Source organism: Emydura macquarii, unplaced genomic scaffold (genome assembly GCF_026122565.2).
Source record: "Emydura macquarii macquarii isolate MOO-44397 ecotype Brisbane River unplaced genomic scaffold, CSIRO-AGI_Emac_v2 contig_1045, whole genome shotgun sequence".
NCBI classification, from domain to species: Eukaryota; Metazoa; Chordata; order Testudines; family Chelidae; genus Emydura; species Emydura macquarii.
Genome location: NW_027131182.1, coordinates 17363238 through 17378081, shown reverse-complemented (window position 1 = coordinate 17378081; position 14844 = coordinate 17363238). Strand labels below are relative to the sequence as shown.

Genomic DNA, 14844 nt, shown 5'->3' with positions numbered 1-14844 from the left:
TGCATAATGTCCACAGTAGATGGCCTCTGAACTCCTGAGCTGAAGTAATGCAAGAAAAACAAATCCAACAAAACTGAATCTCTTAAAGGGTTATGAAGCCCTCCCTTACAATGAAGATTTATTGTTTCTAGAATAGATGCTCTTTCCACTCATCTTCCTCCAAAGTTACCTGTCACCCTACCCTCTTTGCTACTCTAAGACTTTATTTGTGGCTAGAAGGTCAGGGGGGTATCTCCTTAAGGAGCTGCTTGTATTGCAGCTGTTCTTTAGCTCTCTCTCTGGAGGTTGATTTTGGATAGGCTTGACAGAATTTTATTTATTTTATACATTTGACAGTTATCAATGTTTGTTTTAAGCATTTTATTTTTATTTTTATTTATTTAAATTTTCACAGCTGTGGGAAGTTACGGGTGTTGACTGACAATGGGGGAGAGGGGAGACAGTAATTATTGAATGACAGTAGACATTGAGATTTTAAAAGTTAAAGCTTTAACCATTAATACAAAACTCAAATTGTCAGCAACACATGTCAAAATATACATAGGAGACATCCTTAACTCTAAGAAGTTTTCAAGCAGCATTTCTTACTTTGCCTATTTGTAAATTTCTATTATTGATGGAAATATTTTTTCATCAATTTGTGTGTTTGATGAAATAGATGTTTACCGACAAAAATATAATTCTGCCAAGCCTCATTATGGAGTGGCATGGAACCTGCTACTTTTAAGTGAGCAAATAGCCATCACAGACAACCATCTACTGATCTCTTCAAAGGCCCCAACAAGACAGAACAGACAAGGTAAAGCATGAGCCCAGAGACACAAACAACTGTATAGGTCTGATGCAAAACAAAACTCCCATGGAAGTCAATGGGAATTTTTCATTCTGAAGTAGTATGAATAAGGTCCAAAGGGCTTAATCTATGGGGTTCCCATACTGTCTCTAGAAGGCAAAAAGCAGTGGGTTGTGCAGCGGAGAAGCAGCAGAGAAAACTTAGCTGAACAGAGTACTCTGCTCTCTTTCCCCCTCAGTGTGCCAACTGAGAAAATCCGTGCTAATTTACCACAGATCCACACCTGTATAGGCAGCGGGCTGGGGAGAGGAGGAACTGTGGGAGGCCAGAGGTGTGGTCAGTGGATCTGTGAACTACGTTGTTCCACTGGACCTAAAACCCCATACAGAGAGGGAGGCTCATATCCAGTGTTCCTCCTGATAGGCTGCAGACCTTAATATAGGCTGACTGAATGAGTGGTCTGGCCAGTTGAGGGTAACAATTCCAACAGTCCTGTGTCCTCTTTCAGACCCTTTTACACTGATTTTACTCCATTCTCAGGAGTTACCCTTACGAGAATTTCTTCTACGGCTTGCTCATACGGAGCTGGCTTTAGACTTGAGATCTGCATCTTGAAAGTGCTTCCTCCTTACTTCCAGCCCTCAAAAAATTAAAAAGGGATCTTTTCTTGAAAAGCGTGCAATTCTTTTATAACCTCAGTACCGGACAAGTGCTGTCAGCACAGGGTGGGATTTCAAGAATCAGGCTAGATCAGACTAAAAGAGCTCTGCTCTGATCTCAGACAAGTGGAGATTTCCATATAGCTTATTAAATCAGCAACTGAGCACATCCTCAGGAAGCTTCAGCTTTAGTTTCCCAATCTGAGTTGCAAGCAGCACAGTTTGCTTTAGACTAACTTGTAATTTTCTCTACGGATGTGTAGATATCAAACACCAACACTGATCCCACCTGTGTCTCACCCAGTGCAATGTACCCTTGCCTGTATAGTAAATTCATCACTCCCTTTATGCTACAACACTTTGTCTTAAATTCATTTATGACTGTAACAACAAAGATCACAGCTACATTTTCTTTTTCAGAAAATCTGCAGTGCACACATTTTGCAGTGACCAAAGAACTCAGACATCACCAACCAAGGCCAAAAGACGTTTAAACTCACCCTCACTCGTCGAAAGAGAATCATTTGCACAAACCAGCACCAAAGTAAGTAATAGCTGCCGAAGATCCATGCCTCTGGGTTCTGCAATCATAAAAGAGACAGTACAATCAGATTCTTTATGAACTCATTTCATTACATTTAAATGCAGTTTAATACATCATCTAGTGTATTTAATTTCTGAATGGAATTAAAGCAAAAGTTTATAAAGGAAGCATGTTAAGAATACATTTTATTGCCTCAAATTCCTACATTATATTACACTCTATGACAGACAGTGAATACTACTCCCAGAGGACTGTTAGTTTAATAAATACTGAGGACAATGAGGAATTTTCTGTCTCTGGCCTCTGGTGGTAGTGGTGGCAAGAACATAGACACTACACAGTAGTTGATACAGTCAGCATCCATCTACCACTGAGACCCTAGTCTGAGTGTTTTCCCCTTGCCTCCCTCCATCCAGACATCATCCTACCAGCTTGTTCTCTTATGCATTCCTGCAGCCTGCCCTTGTCTCAAGCTGTGTCAGAGGGAAGGTCTGACGGGAGATGATCCTCCTTGAAGGAGCTATGATATCCAATAGCAGCCTCAGGTCCTTTACTAAAAGGAATTCTAGTTCTGCAGGCAACAGGGACTGAGCTCCTCACTTGTGTTCACAGCATACTCCTGAAGCACCAAATGGGCTCTGAGTTCCCCTGGAGGGGCAGAAGCAGTTACCATCATGGAGGAGCAGAGAGATAGGTCACAAACAAACAGTGCTATCCTGCCACGCTTCTGGCACTGACAGCTAGAGGATGATCTCAGAGGGGACGGAGAGGAGAGATGTGTTCTAGGAGCATCATGAAATTGTTCTTGGTATAAAAGATCAGTCTCAGGAGAAACCATTCCGGTGAAATGGCAGCCGCCCTCTAATTAGACAGAGCCATTGCCGAGCAGAAATCCCCACAGGAATATTTAGAAGCAACAGCCATCAGTCCTCGCAGTCTGCTATCTCGCCAGTCAGTGCCCACAAGGACAGCATTGTTCAGGGGCTGGAATGCTAGTTTAGTAAGAGAGGGTTTCTCAAACTGCTCCCCCACCCCCAGCTTCAGAAAAACCAACCCTTCACGTGGCCGAGTAAAGGTTCCTTCCACCACATACCATCAGGTGTATGAGAAGAGAAATTTCACTGAGGAGGCTCATATTGCTTAACAGATCAAAAAAAGCAACAACGGCAATGCACGGTATCCTGGGGAAAGCTGTGTGGTAGGGTGCATAAACCCTGCCCTGCAGTGAGCCTGGAGAGAGAGGGTTAAAACCAGCAAGAAAAGTTACAAGAGCTGACTGTCCTCACTAGTGACTGCCAAGAAACCCTACCACAAGGGAATGTTGATATGGGTCAGCTGGGGCTAATTGCTCCAGCAGAGGAAGGGAGCCAGGAGCTATAAAAAGGGAAAGAATTTCTCTTTCTGGCCCTTTCTATACCAGTGCTGGAATGATGTTAGCCACAAGTAGATTGAAACTTCACTTCTGCTAGTCGGGCACTGACACTGTCAGTGTAGGCAAAGGTGAGCTAGGCTAGGGGTCAGTACACAAAACCATTCTAGAGAGAAGAAACAGAGCACAATTTTTAGCTTACAGCATGGTTTGTAACATTATTCCACACTGGCCAGATATACCATCTCAACATCCTGTTAACAAGAACGCTATTCTAGAGCCAGACCTCTGTAACTGGAGAGTCCTTGCGACCTCAAGGGAAAAGCACTGCAGAAAGCTCTTTTGTCTTTAATATATTGACCTCTGGCTAGGAAGAGCTTTTTGTCTTTGCTACCAGCCTCAATCCTCCAATCTTAAAAAATGAGGGCATTTCTACTGCAGTCAGCTTCAGTGTAGTGAGCCTACCCTATTAAGCTCTTGGTTCCTGAATACTTATACATCGCTTATTTGCCATAAACTGAGCAACAGAATTATTATTAAGAGAGCAGAACTGACTTGGGAAGGAAGGTTTAGTTTTTTTCATGCTCCTACATTTCATACCAGAGCAAAACAGGCAAGGAGGAGGGTATAAAAAGCATATAAGTAAAAATAAATGCACATAAATACCTCCATTACCAATGAATAGGAAGGCAGGGGGAAAATACATACAATAACAGTGGTTTAAAGCACAGATCTATGCTGCCTTTAAGATACATGTCACATTTATAGGAGAAGGAGGAGATTTATTACTGAGTTTAACTATATAGCCTTGCAATCTTTTCCTGGAGAAAAGCTCTGTGTAATTCTTGCAGAGTATTTATATATTTCCTCACCAATTACCTCATGGCAAGACTTGTGATAGCAAAGGAAGTCTCATTTCTATTGTTCCATAATGAAATACAGATTCTGCCCAGTGTACGTGGTGAAGGCATTTTGCCGGCTCACTCTTGCTCAACAGAATGGCAACAAAAAAGAACCATTCTCCAGCTAGACAAGAGTTACAGCCCTTCAAATACACCCAAATTAAAAGGGCCACAGATCCAAACAGTCACATCTCTCCCAACTGACAATGAAGTCTGGACTGACTAACCAACGATGCCTAGATGAATGGCTGTCGTAACAGAATCTTTTTCAGCATTATGTACACAAGCAACTGCATTAAAGGACAGAAATAACTGTTCAAATTTGTATTAAAAAGCTACAATACACATATTACATGTGATAATCGATTACACTGAAGAATGAGAAATAATTCTGTGGAATTACAAATTGTGCCTTGCAAACAAAAAATCCGGTGACATCATCCAGAAAAACCCAGAATGCAATACCGAGCAAGTCTCATAAAATACTACTGTAATGACATGTGGTTTAGCCCAGTGGTTCTCAACCTTTCCAGACTACTGTACCCCTTTCAGAAGGCTGATATGTCTTGCATACTACAAGTTTCACCTCACTTTAAAAACGACTAGCTTACAAAAAAAATCAGATATAAAACAAAACAGTGTCACAGAACACTATTACTGAAAAATTGTTTACTTTCTCATTTTTACCATATAACTACAAAATAAATCACAATGCCCAGGTTCAGAAACACTGATAGAGTATATACAGCAGTATAAACAAGTCACTGTCTGTATGAAATTTTAGTTTGTACTGACTTCACTAGTGCTTTGCGTGTATTCTGTTGTAAAACTAGGCAAATATGTAGATGTACCACCTGGGAGATCTCTGCATACCCCCAGGTGTACACGTACTCCTGGTTGAGAACCATTGTTTTAGCCCATATTTTGGGATTATCACAAAACACAACCTACCAGTAAACTGAACTGTGAAATAAAGGCAGCTTTCTTTCATTAATCAAACATCTACATAATAAGGAAGAGATTCAAATGTACATAAAAATGTGAGTTAAAGAAGCTTTGAAAAAAGAGGTTCTCTATTACTAACAGCTTTAACTATTGAAACTGAAAAAAAAATTACATCCATGTAAAACACTTCTGTTCAGATTAGATTTTGTATAACTTAAAAAAAGAAAACCTGCTAAATTTTGGACCTAAACTACTTGAAAGTCTCAGTTCAAGTAAGAGAAGTAAGTTAAAGTAAGTTCAAGTAAGAGAAGAATGAGGGGAGATTTGATAGCGGCCTTTAACTACCTGAAAGGGGGTTCCAGGGAGGATGGGGTTAGGCTGTTCTCGGTGGTGGCAGATGACAGAACAAGGAGCAACGGTCTCAAGTTGCAGGGCGGGAGGTCTAGGTTGGATATTAGGAAAAAGTTTTTCACTTGGAGGGTGGTGAAGCACTGGAATGGGTTACCTAGGGAGGTGGTGGAATCTCCATCCTTAGAGGTTTTTAAACTGAGGCTTGACAAAGCCCTGGCTGGGATGATATAGCTGAGGTTAGTCCTGCTTTGAGCAGGGGGTTGGACTAGATGACCTCCTGAAGTCCCTTCCAACTCTAATATTCTATGATTCTATGAGTTCAAGAGCAAACCCCATAGTCCTCAGCGAGTCCTGATTTAGCAGACATAATACCACCATTCACACTTTATGTTTTCAATAATTTTACCAGGAACAAATATTTCTTTTATGAATAGATACATCAAATAATTAATTGATGTCCCCATAATTAATTAATTTGATGTCCCCATTTCAACAGGGAGAAACAAGTGAGCTGAGCAGCAGCAAAGAGTGATTGGAGGGTAGCAAGCTACTTGGCTTCTCCCTCCAGAAGAGTGCTAAATTGTAAGGACGGATGCAGGGGCCTGTTCTGGGTATTCATTTGACACAGAGGCAGTTTTCCCAAGCCTATTTTTTTTTTAATCCAGTGCTTAACTATCCTGACAGTTAGGATGTTTTTCCTAATGTCCAACCTAAATCACCCTTGCTGCAATTTAAGTCCATTGCTTCTTGTCCTATCCTTAGAGGTTAATGAGAACAATTTTTCTCCCTCCTCCTTATAACAACCTTTTATGTACCTGAAAACTATTATGTCCATCCTCAGTCTTCTCTTCTCCAGACTAAACAAACCCAATTTTTTTCAGCCTATCCTCATAGGTCACATTTTCTAGACCTTTAATCATTTTTGTTACTCTTGTTTCCAATTTGTCCAAATCTTTCCTGAAATGTGGCGCCCAGAACTGAACACAGTGCTCCAGTTGAGGCCTTATCAATGCAGAGTAGAAGGGAAGAATTATTTCTTGTGCCTTGCTTATAATTTTCCTGCTAATACATCCCAGAATGATGTTTGGGTTTTTTGCAACACTGTTACACTGTTGACTTATATTTAGCTTGTGATCCATTATGACCCCAAGATCCCTTTCTGCAGAACTCCTTCCTAGGCAGTCATTTCCCATTTTGTATGTGTGCAACTGATTGTTCCTTCTCAAGTGGAGTACTTTTCATTTGTCCTTATTGAATTTCATCCTATTTACTTCAGACTATTTCTCCAGTTTGTCCAGATCATTTGGAATTTTATTCCTATCCTCCAAAGCACTTGCAACCCTCTCAGTTTGGTATCATCCGCAAACTTTATAAATATGCTCTCTATGCCATTATCTAAATCACATATGAATATATTGAACAGAACCAGACCCAGGACCATTCCCTGAGGGACCCTACTTGATATGCCTTTCCAGCCTGACTGTGAATCACTGATAACTACTCTCAGAACAGTTTTCCAACCAGATATGCACCCACCTTATAGTAGCTCCCATCTAGGTTGCATTTCCTTAGTTTGTTTATGAAAAAGGCATGCGAGTCAGTATCAAAAACCTTACTAAAGTCAATATATTATCCTGTCAAAGAAAGCTATTAGATTGGTTTGACAGGATTTGTTGTTGACAAATTCATGCCAATTGTTACTTATCACCTTATTATCTTCTAGGTGTTTGAAAATTGATTGCTTAATTATTTGCTCCATTATATTTCCGGGTACAGAAGTTAAGATGACTGGTCTGTAATTCCCCGGATTGTCCTTATTCTCCTTTTTAGTCCTCTGGAATCTCTCTTGTCTTCCATGACTTTTCAAAGATAATTGCTAATGGTTCAGATATCTCCTCAATCAGCTCCTTGAATAGTCTAGGATGTATTTCATTAGGCCCTGGTGCCTTGAATACATCTAATTTGTCTAAGTAATTTTTAACTTTTCTTTTCTTATTTTAGCCTCAGATTGTACCTCATTGTCACTGGCATTCACTATGTTGTCTAAAGTCATTTAGCATTTCTGCTACTTCCACATTTTCTGTTATTGTCGTCCCCCCCCCCGATTGAGTAATCGACCTACCCTGTCCTTGATCTTCTTCTGGCTTCTAATGTATTTGTAGAATGCCTAACTTTAAGCGTACAAGCAATCACACTAACATGCTTAAAGTTAACCACATGCCTAAATTTTCCACTTGATTGAAACCAGAGTGCTGAGCACCTTGTAGGATGAAGCCCTTGGAACACAACACAGAAATAGGAACACAAGTAAAATTACCTTATGGACACCGACTTATATAACAGTAACAAAAGCAGAGTTAGGCTCCCATCCAGCAATGCACTTAAGTATGTGCTTAAAGGTAAGTTGTGACATATGGGGCTACTCACATGTTTAAAGTTATGCATTTGTTTCAGTGCTCCATTAGATTGGCGTTTTAGAGGAGGCCACTTCCACTGCTATGGCAGATGTTCTGTCTTATGCCTTTTTTAATGTTGATCACCGTGGTATTTAAACTAACAAGCAAAGAAGCACTTTTTGGAGAACAGTGTGGGATCAGGATAATGAAAGACTAGATTTGCACCCATTATGAAGTCAGCATATGAAGTCTCAAATTTTTCCAAGCTTGACATGCAGAACAGATATAGCTAAGGATACAACCATTAGCGTAAGTGAAATTTAAAAGGTTAAATACGAAGGGTGATGGAACTCCCATTTAACTCAATGGGAGCAGACTGGCTAATGCAGAGTTTTTTTTAAAAAGTACCACATGATTATTTTTAAAAGTACTATCTTTAAATCAAAACCTGGACTGTTTCAGTGAACCTTAAGTAAATGAGATGGGAGTGGGAACATGTCAATAGGTGGTTCATTTTAAACAGTTACACTTAATTTATTTTAGCTAGTGTAAGCATCTGCCAGAGGCCATAAAATAAAGGAAATTGATATTTATGTGGATTAATGGAACTGCTTAATGGTGGATTAGCATGGAGCAAAGGTGTTATAAACACTAAACTCATGCTAAATTCTTTCACCTGCTACTAATCAGATTAAAGTCTGCATAAGAAGAATTTACATGGTATTAAGCAAAAGTTATTGACTTAAATATTAGATAAAAGATTTTATTGGCAGGAGTTTGGGATGATCACATTACTTGCAAGTGGAAAAGTGATCAGAGAATTATATTTGTCATCCGAAACAAGTACCAATAAAACCTTTTCATCCCACACCCCGTCCTATATTCTCTTTGGCCTGTACTACACACAAAGTTGCATAGGTTTAACAAAAGACAGGGAGTTAAACTGATTTAGTTAAACCAGTGCAACTGTGTGTCTCGACGTTTACTGGTTTAGCCTGAATCTGTAATTTACAAACCTGAGTAAGCCTGGTTTAAATTGATGTGAGAGTGTCCACACAAGAGTTTGCATTTAATTGGTTTTTAAAGCAACTTAAAGTTAAACGGAGGCAACTTGTGTGTGTAAACAAGCCCCGTGTCCCATATACATACAGAAGAAATATTTTATGCCAGTCTTAGACCATCATCATTAAACAGTTTATTGGCACTACCAACTGCCAAGCCAGACCCCTTAGGTACTGAATCTTGGGCTGATTCTCCACTGCCTTGCAGCTTCATACCTCTGCAAATCTAAAGATGGAATCCACACAAAATTACTTAGAAGTAACTCTTGCATTCAAGACTTGTATTACTTAATACGTAGCCATTCAGAAAAGATTATGGGCCAGATTCCTAGCTGATGTAAATTGGCATAACACCAATTATGTTAGAAGTCAGAGTTATACAGATTAATACCAACTAAGGATAAGGATCTGATCAGATATTTTATCTAAATTTGTACTTGAAATAAGCAGCAGGTTTTGGACCAAGAGCTGACATCTTTCAAAAAGCAATTTTTTTCTAAAGCTTGAAAAAGTCAGTTAAATTTTCCCCAGGCAGATATCTGCACTTCATGGTTGGTAAGGACTGGAAATAAAAGTATCCACATATCAAGAGAACTGCCTGTTTGCAGTGTGTCTTTAACTAGGAACTCTCACAACAAAGCAGTTTATTTTCCACTAGATTTCGCAACTAAAGTGATTTAAATAGGCATCAGAACATTTGGATACAAATTCAGATTGAATTTCTGAACCTTTTTCACTGCATCCACCACTAATGGTGCATGTGCTTAAGATACAGATACCAAAGTCGCCTTTTAAATCACCTGCAGGATGTACGATATTAAGTTATTGCTCTAATAAAAAAGTTTGTTTGCAAGGGTGTGTCCATAAGACACACTGAAGTTCACTGAGTTCACCTTTTCAGACATTTATTTATTCAATATCACTGAAACTTAATTATTGGGTTTCTGCAGCATCACAAAGTAAATATTTTCCATAGACTTTTAAGAAGTTTCTTTCTTTATGCACATTACTAATGTTTCTTCTGATGCTTTTTATGGTCTTCCCTAGAACCTCTCTAAACTATAGCATGGCATTACATTTTTATTATTTAGTTATTAATAAATAAATAATTGTATTTTTTAATTAATTTTTACATTATTTTTTAGCCCATACCGGTACCACTGATTTTGAAACATTCCCTTTCTTCACATGGAAAGGAATGGAGTGTTGTTAGTGGTGGTGAAGGTGGATTCTCCCCCCCGCCCCCAAAGCTTTGGTGAATTTGAAATCTGAACATGTTTATCTAATACCGTGTTTATCATAAGAGGCATAGATGAACAAGAACATTACTACTCTTTATTTGTTATTCACATCCCCTGTAGTGAACAGAAGCCCCAGTCAGATTGAAACCCTACTGTGCAAGAGAGCACACAGCATGAGAAAGTCAGAAACTACAGAGAGGTAAAAGAGAATGTAGAGGAACTAAGAAGAGGTCATTGGAAACCTTGCTGAAAACCGTTTCATTGTATTGCAGAGGGCAGAAGTCAGATGGGAGGGGATCCAAGATAGAGCTTTGGTAACTTATTTTCCAACAACAGTTACAGAAAATGCAGCCAGTGAGTTTAAAGATAAAGGGAGAAAGAAAATGAGGTGGTAACTGGAGAAGCAGGTGGGGTCATAAGTGGGTTTTTTGGGGATGTGGGAGCATGCTTTGAATTTTGAGGGGAATAAACCAGAGAGGGATGCCTGACCCCAAGATTTAGTCAAACACTTAATAATTACTGGTTTCATCAACAGGAAAAAACATGCAGCTCATTTTTTTTCCCTAAGGAAGCATCAGCAATTAACACAGAAATCAAATATAATTAATGCTGTAATTTTTGGATAACAAATGCAAAGGGGTGGGTGCAAATGAGTCTAATCTGAAGTAGTAGATTTTAGTGCTAAGGAGTCTAATCTGAAGTGGTAGATTTGAGTTTAATCCCAATGAAAAATGCTCCCATTAAAAGAAACCCACCACCAAAGGACATTGAACAAGTTCTCCATCCACAGGAACCAATTATTATTATTAAAGATATATTTTTTGTGTAAAGATTATTATAATTTCCAAAACTACTCTTTTATATAGTGTTTTTAATCTGATCACAAAGCACTTCATGAAAGGTCAGCATCATTATCCCTGTTTTACAGATGGGGAAATGGAGGCACAGGGAGGGGAAGTGACTTGTCCATCATCACTCAGCAGGCCATCTGCCAAATTGAGAATACAGCTCATGTCTCCCAAATCAAATCCAGTGCTCCACTCACCAGGCCACAGTGGACTGAACTATTGAACACCTCAAGATGGAATAAAGTTGTAGCACAGTGAATGAAGAAATGCCAGTTAGAAAGGAAATAATTATAACACCTATACTCCAAAGTTATTAGCAATTTAGAATTTAGATAGACTAGCTAATGGTTTTTCAAATATTAACAGAGCTGTATATGTTTATTAGTCTGCTTCAGCTAGTGTAACTAAGGCGCAATAGCAGATATGAAATGGCACATTAACCACCACTAACACGTCAAAGATTAATGCATTAGTAACTCTGTGTCACAACCTTTTTCACTCATGAAAGATAGAAGAAAGGAGCTCTGCCTCTATCAACCCATAAAACTATGGCGCCAATATTTTACTCATGTTATAAATAGAAGTGTTTCTTGATGGGGAGATAGACACGCTGCCAGACTGATGATGAACTGAAGGAATCAATATTATGACTCCCCATCTACAGGAAGTTCATAGCACTATATTCTAAACTAGAGGAGGGATAAAACCTCTGAAGCAGATTCATCTGCTTTGAGTATTAAATTGGGAAACCATGTGTCTGTATGGTCCTCCTGTTATTTTTTTTTAAAATGTATCTAGCACCACAGGAGTGTTTGATGCTTTTCAGACAAAATTACAAATCTTTTGCTCTGAGGAATTTACAAGCTAACACAGCCTCATCCTCTACACCCTTAACTACCAGGCTTACCACTTACTACTGAACATAATCCCATTGACTTCATAGGCATGATTTATGATCAGACTGTGGTGGTTGGGGTGGGTTATAACTCAACATTTATCTTCTACTTTTCAGATTTTAAAAGCTACACCCACATCACTGACCTAGTGCTGATGCTGAAATATTTGATAACTCTGCTTTCATATGTATCAAGCCACAAAATGTCCTGCATAAAACTGTCTCTCCTGCACTTCATCTACATATTTATACCACATTACTGAATAGTTAGGATTGCAGTATAACCACAAGGCTATAGGTCTGACTTGTGTGACCATGCTAGAATCTCTTCTCATTCCCTGCATGACCAACTGCAAGGGGCATCCCAGTTACTTGATTCTACCGAGTGGCAGTATGATTGTCCCCCTCCACCCCTTCCCTTTTTTTTGTAGTTCTCACATCACTAAGTTTGAGATTGCAAGAAACAGGTCCAGGGGTAAATAATACTTATAGATCCATGAGTTGTGTTTTTAAAAGATGCCCTTATTGCATTAGATACAAATATATCTTTAATGTTTGGAGTCTAATCTTTATGCCGAGAGTCTAATGTGTCTACTTCGCAAAGCTGCAGAATACTAAATTGGGTGTACCCTACTGAATTCCTTTTAAATGGATCTGTATGTTTCAACTCCCCTTGTTGCATATATAAGGCCCGATTCTTATTTCACGTACAACATACTAGTTTGTCTTTAGAGTCGTTCCTGATTTATAATGGAAGACGCAAGTTCCAAATCAGACTCTTCCAACCTATTGCCACTAGTGATGATTTTGTGGAGCTCAAGTAAACACACTCAAGGAATCTAATCTTCTGTTGCTTTTACAAGGTCTGAAAGGGACATAGTGCAAGGCTAATCAACAACTGAGCTTCTGACCAATCACATTCTTAGTGGGCTCTAAACAAAGACAAACATTGATTCAGGGAACATTATTAACATAAAAAAATAAAGTGAAATTTTACAGCAGGGTTTTCATGGATTAATAAACAAACCCGATGTCAGTTGTTCAGAGAGTAGTTTACTTTGTGGTCTAGTAAAATGAGTTATTTGGATGAGAAGGACCTGTTTTTAGCTGGCTTAGAATACAGTTTACGTTTCCCCAGAAGTGTGCACTCTTCACCTCAAACATGCTTCCCACAATTGTAGGCATAGGTCACAGGAAAGCAGTATTTGGTGGCTCAGACAGATCTCTGATAAATCACTCAATTGTCAGGGAGCCAAACATTGTGACCTTCCATGGTATGGAAATCCCCAGATGGCTCTGCATAGTTTTAGCACTTACATATGTATTTTAACTGCTCTCTGCCTCATTTTTCCTCATAACTGTGGCAGGGATAATTCACTGGTGTTGTGAGGCTTAACTCATTAATGTTTGTAAAGTACTTAGAGATCCTTGAATAGAAATATAGGTATGGCATAAAGATCACTTAGAATCTTATCAAGAGTCTTGAGACTGAAACATCTATGCACCATACTAGACATGTAACAAGAAATTCATATCGCACGACCTCTCAGTCGAATGCAACTTGAAATTAGAGAGATTTTTCCAGAAAGAACCAGTCATTGTAGGAGCTCTTGTCTTTAATTTACTGCTACAATAGCATACCCTGGTTGAATCTAATGACTTGATAATATGCTATCACCGCTAGGAGCTACAGCGTGAACCCATATCGATGCTAGCTCGTCATTACGAAGAAACATGTCAGGCTAAGATTTGCATTTCTTTCTTTAAGGATTGCATGATTATTTAAAATGTTATGAGATTATGGGCTACTATATTATTGAGCTAGAATGATATAGGTGTTTTTCCTGTATGTAATTATATAGGTATGATTTGCTGGAAATGTGTTTAAATAAATAAAGATGTTTGGGATGTAGGAGTTCTATATAATTCTTTATGTTAATCATACCTGCATGTTCACTATGGTAAATTTTATGGAACTATTCACCCTGAGAAATCTGTTTTTAATGAGTTTCACAGTACATGATCAGTGTAAGCACAGAATTTCTTAGATAGAATTCCATTTATGAGTTTAACTCATTTATGAACCAAGAAGTTACATGAAAAATCTCCTGCTAGAAGATTCCCATAAAGACTGAGTATTCAGGAAATGTCAGTGGGGTAGTCTAGCTGTGGTCTAGCTCAGATTATTGGATGTTCCCTCCATCTCATACACACATTCCAGTGAATAAAGATGGTTTGTCCACATTTTTTCCCAGTAATCTAGTTATTAAGGACCTGATTCAGCCAGCCTTATTAGACTTGAGTTTTATCTTCGTATGCAAATAATCCCATTGATTTTAAATGGGACTATTCATGTAGTAACATACTATTCAATGTGAATAATTGTGGCAGAATGTAGTGCAAGTTATTTCATAGGCAAGTAAATTATCCTGCTAATGCCTGTGTAACCTGTCATTGCAGTTTATATTACAGCAGGTCTGATCAGATAAAAAACTGAACATGCTTTTTGGTTTTAAAGTATTTTAAGTATAATTTTTGTCCTACCCATAATTCAAGCTAATCCGTAGCTTTGGTGGAAATCTTTTGGCAGGGAAATGGGTAGAAAGTCTCTTTCTGACATCACTCCTCTGACCAAAGGATTCCAAACTGACCTCAGTCAGAGCAAGCGACTCACATGTAAGTACTGATGGACATATAGTTTGAAGGAGAAGTATTTCTGATAGCTTATGATTTCTAAGCACCAGTCATCTGAATAAGAAAGTATCACAGGTTCTTTTAGAGTTATTCTAAAAGTAACCACAGAGCAGTTGGCCAGAGAGTCACATGGCAGACCACCCAAC

At 38.7% G+C, this 14844-nt stretch overlaps 1 protein-coding gene across 7 annotated transcripts in view; it reads right to left on the bottom strand.

Annotated features, from left to right (window-relative positions):
* Nucleotides 1–14844, bottom strand: part of GHR (growth hormone receptor) — a 161507-nt gene that overhangs the window by 67015 nt on the left and 79648 nt on the right. For all 7 annotated transcript variants that reach the window (XM_067545586.1, XM_067545581.1, XM_067545580.1 and 4 more), the window contains one exon: nucleotides 1953–2033. In XM_067545586.1, the coding sequence (XP_067401687.1) occupies nucleotides 1953–2022 (70 nt within the window). In that variant the 5' untranslated portion in view covers nucleotides 2023–2033. The remainder of the gene's footprint in view (nucleotides 1–1952; nucleotides 2034–14844) is intronic.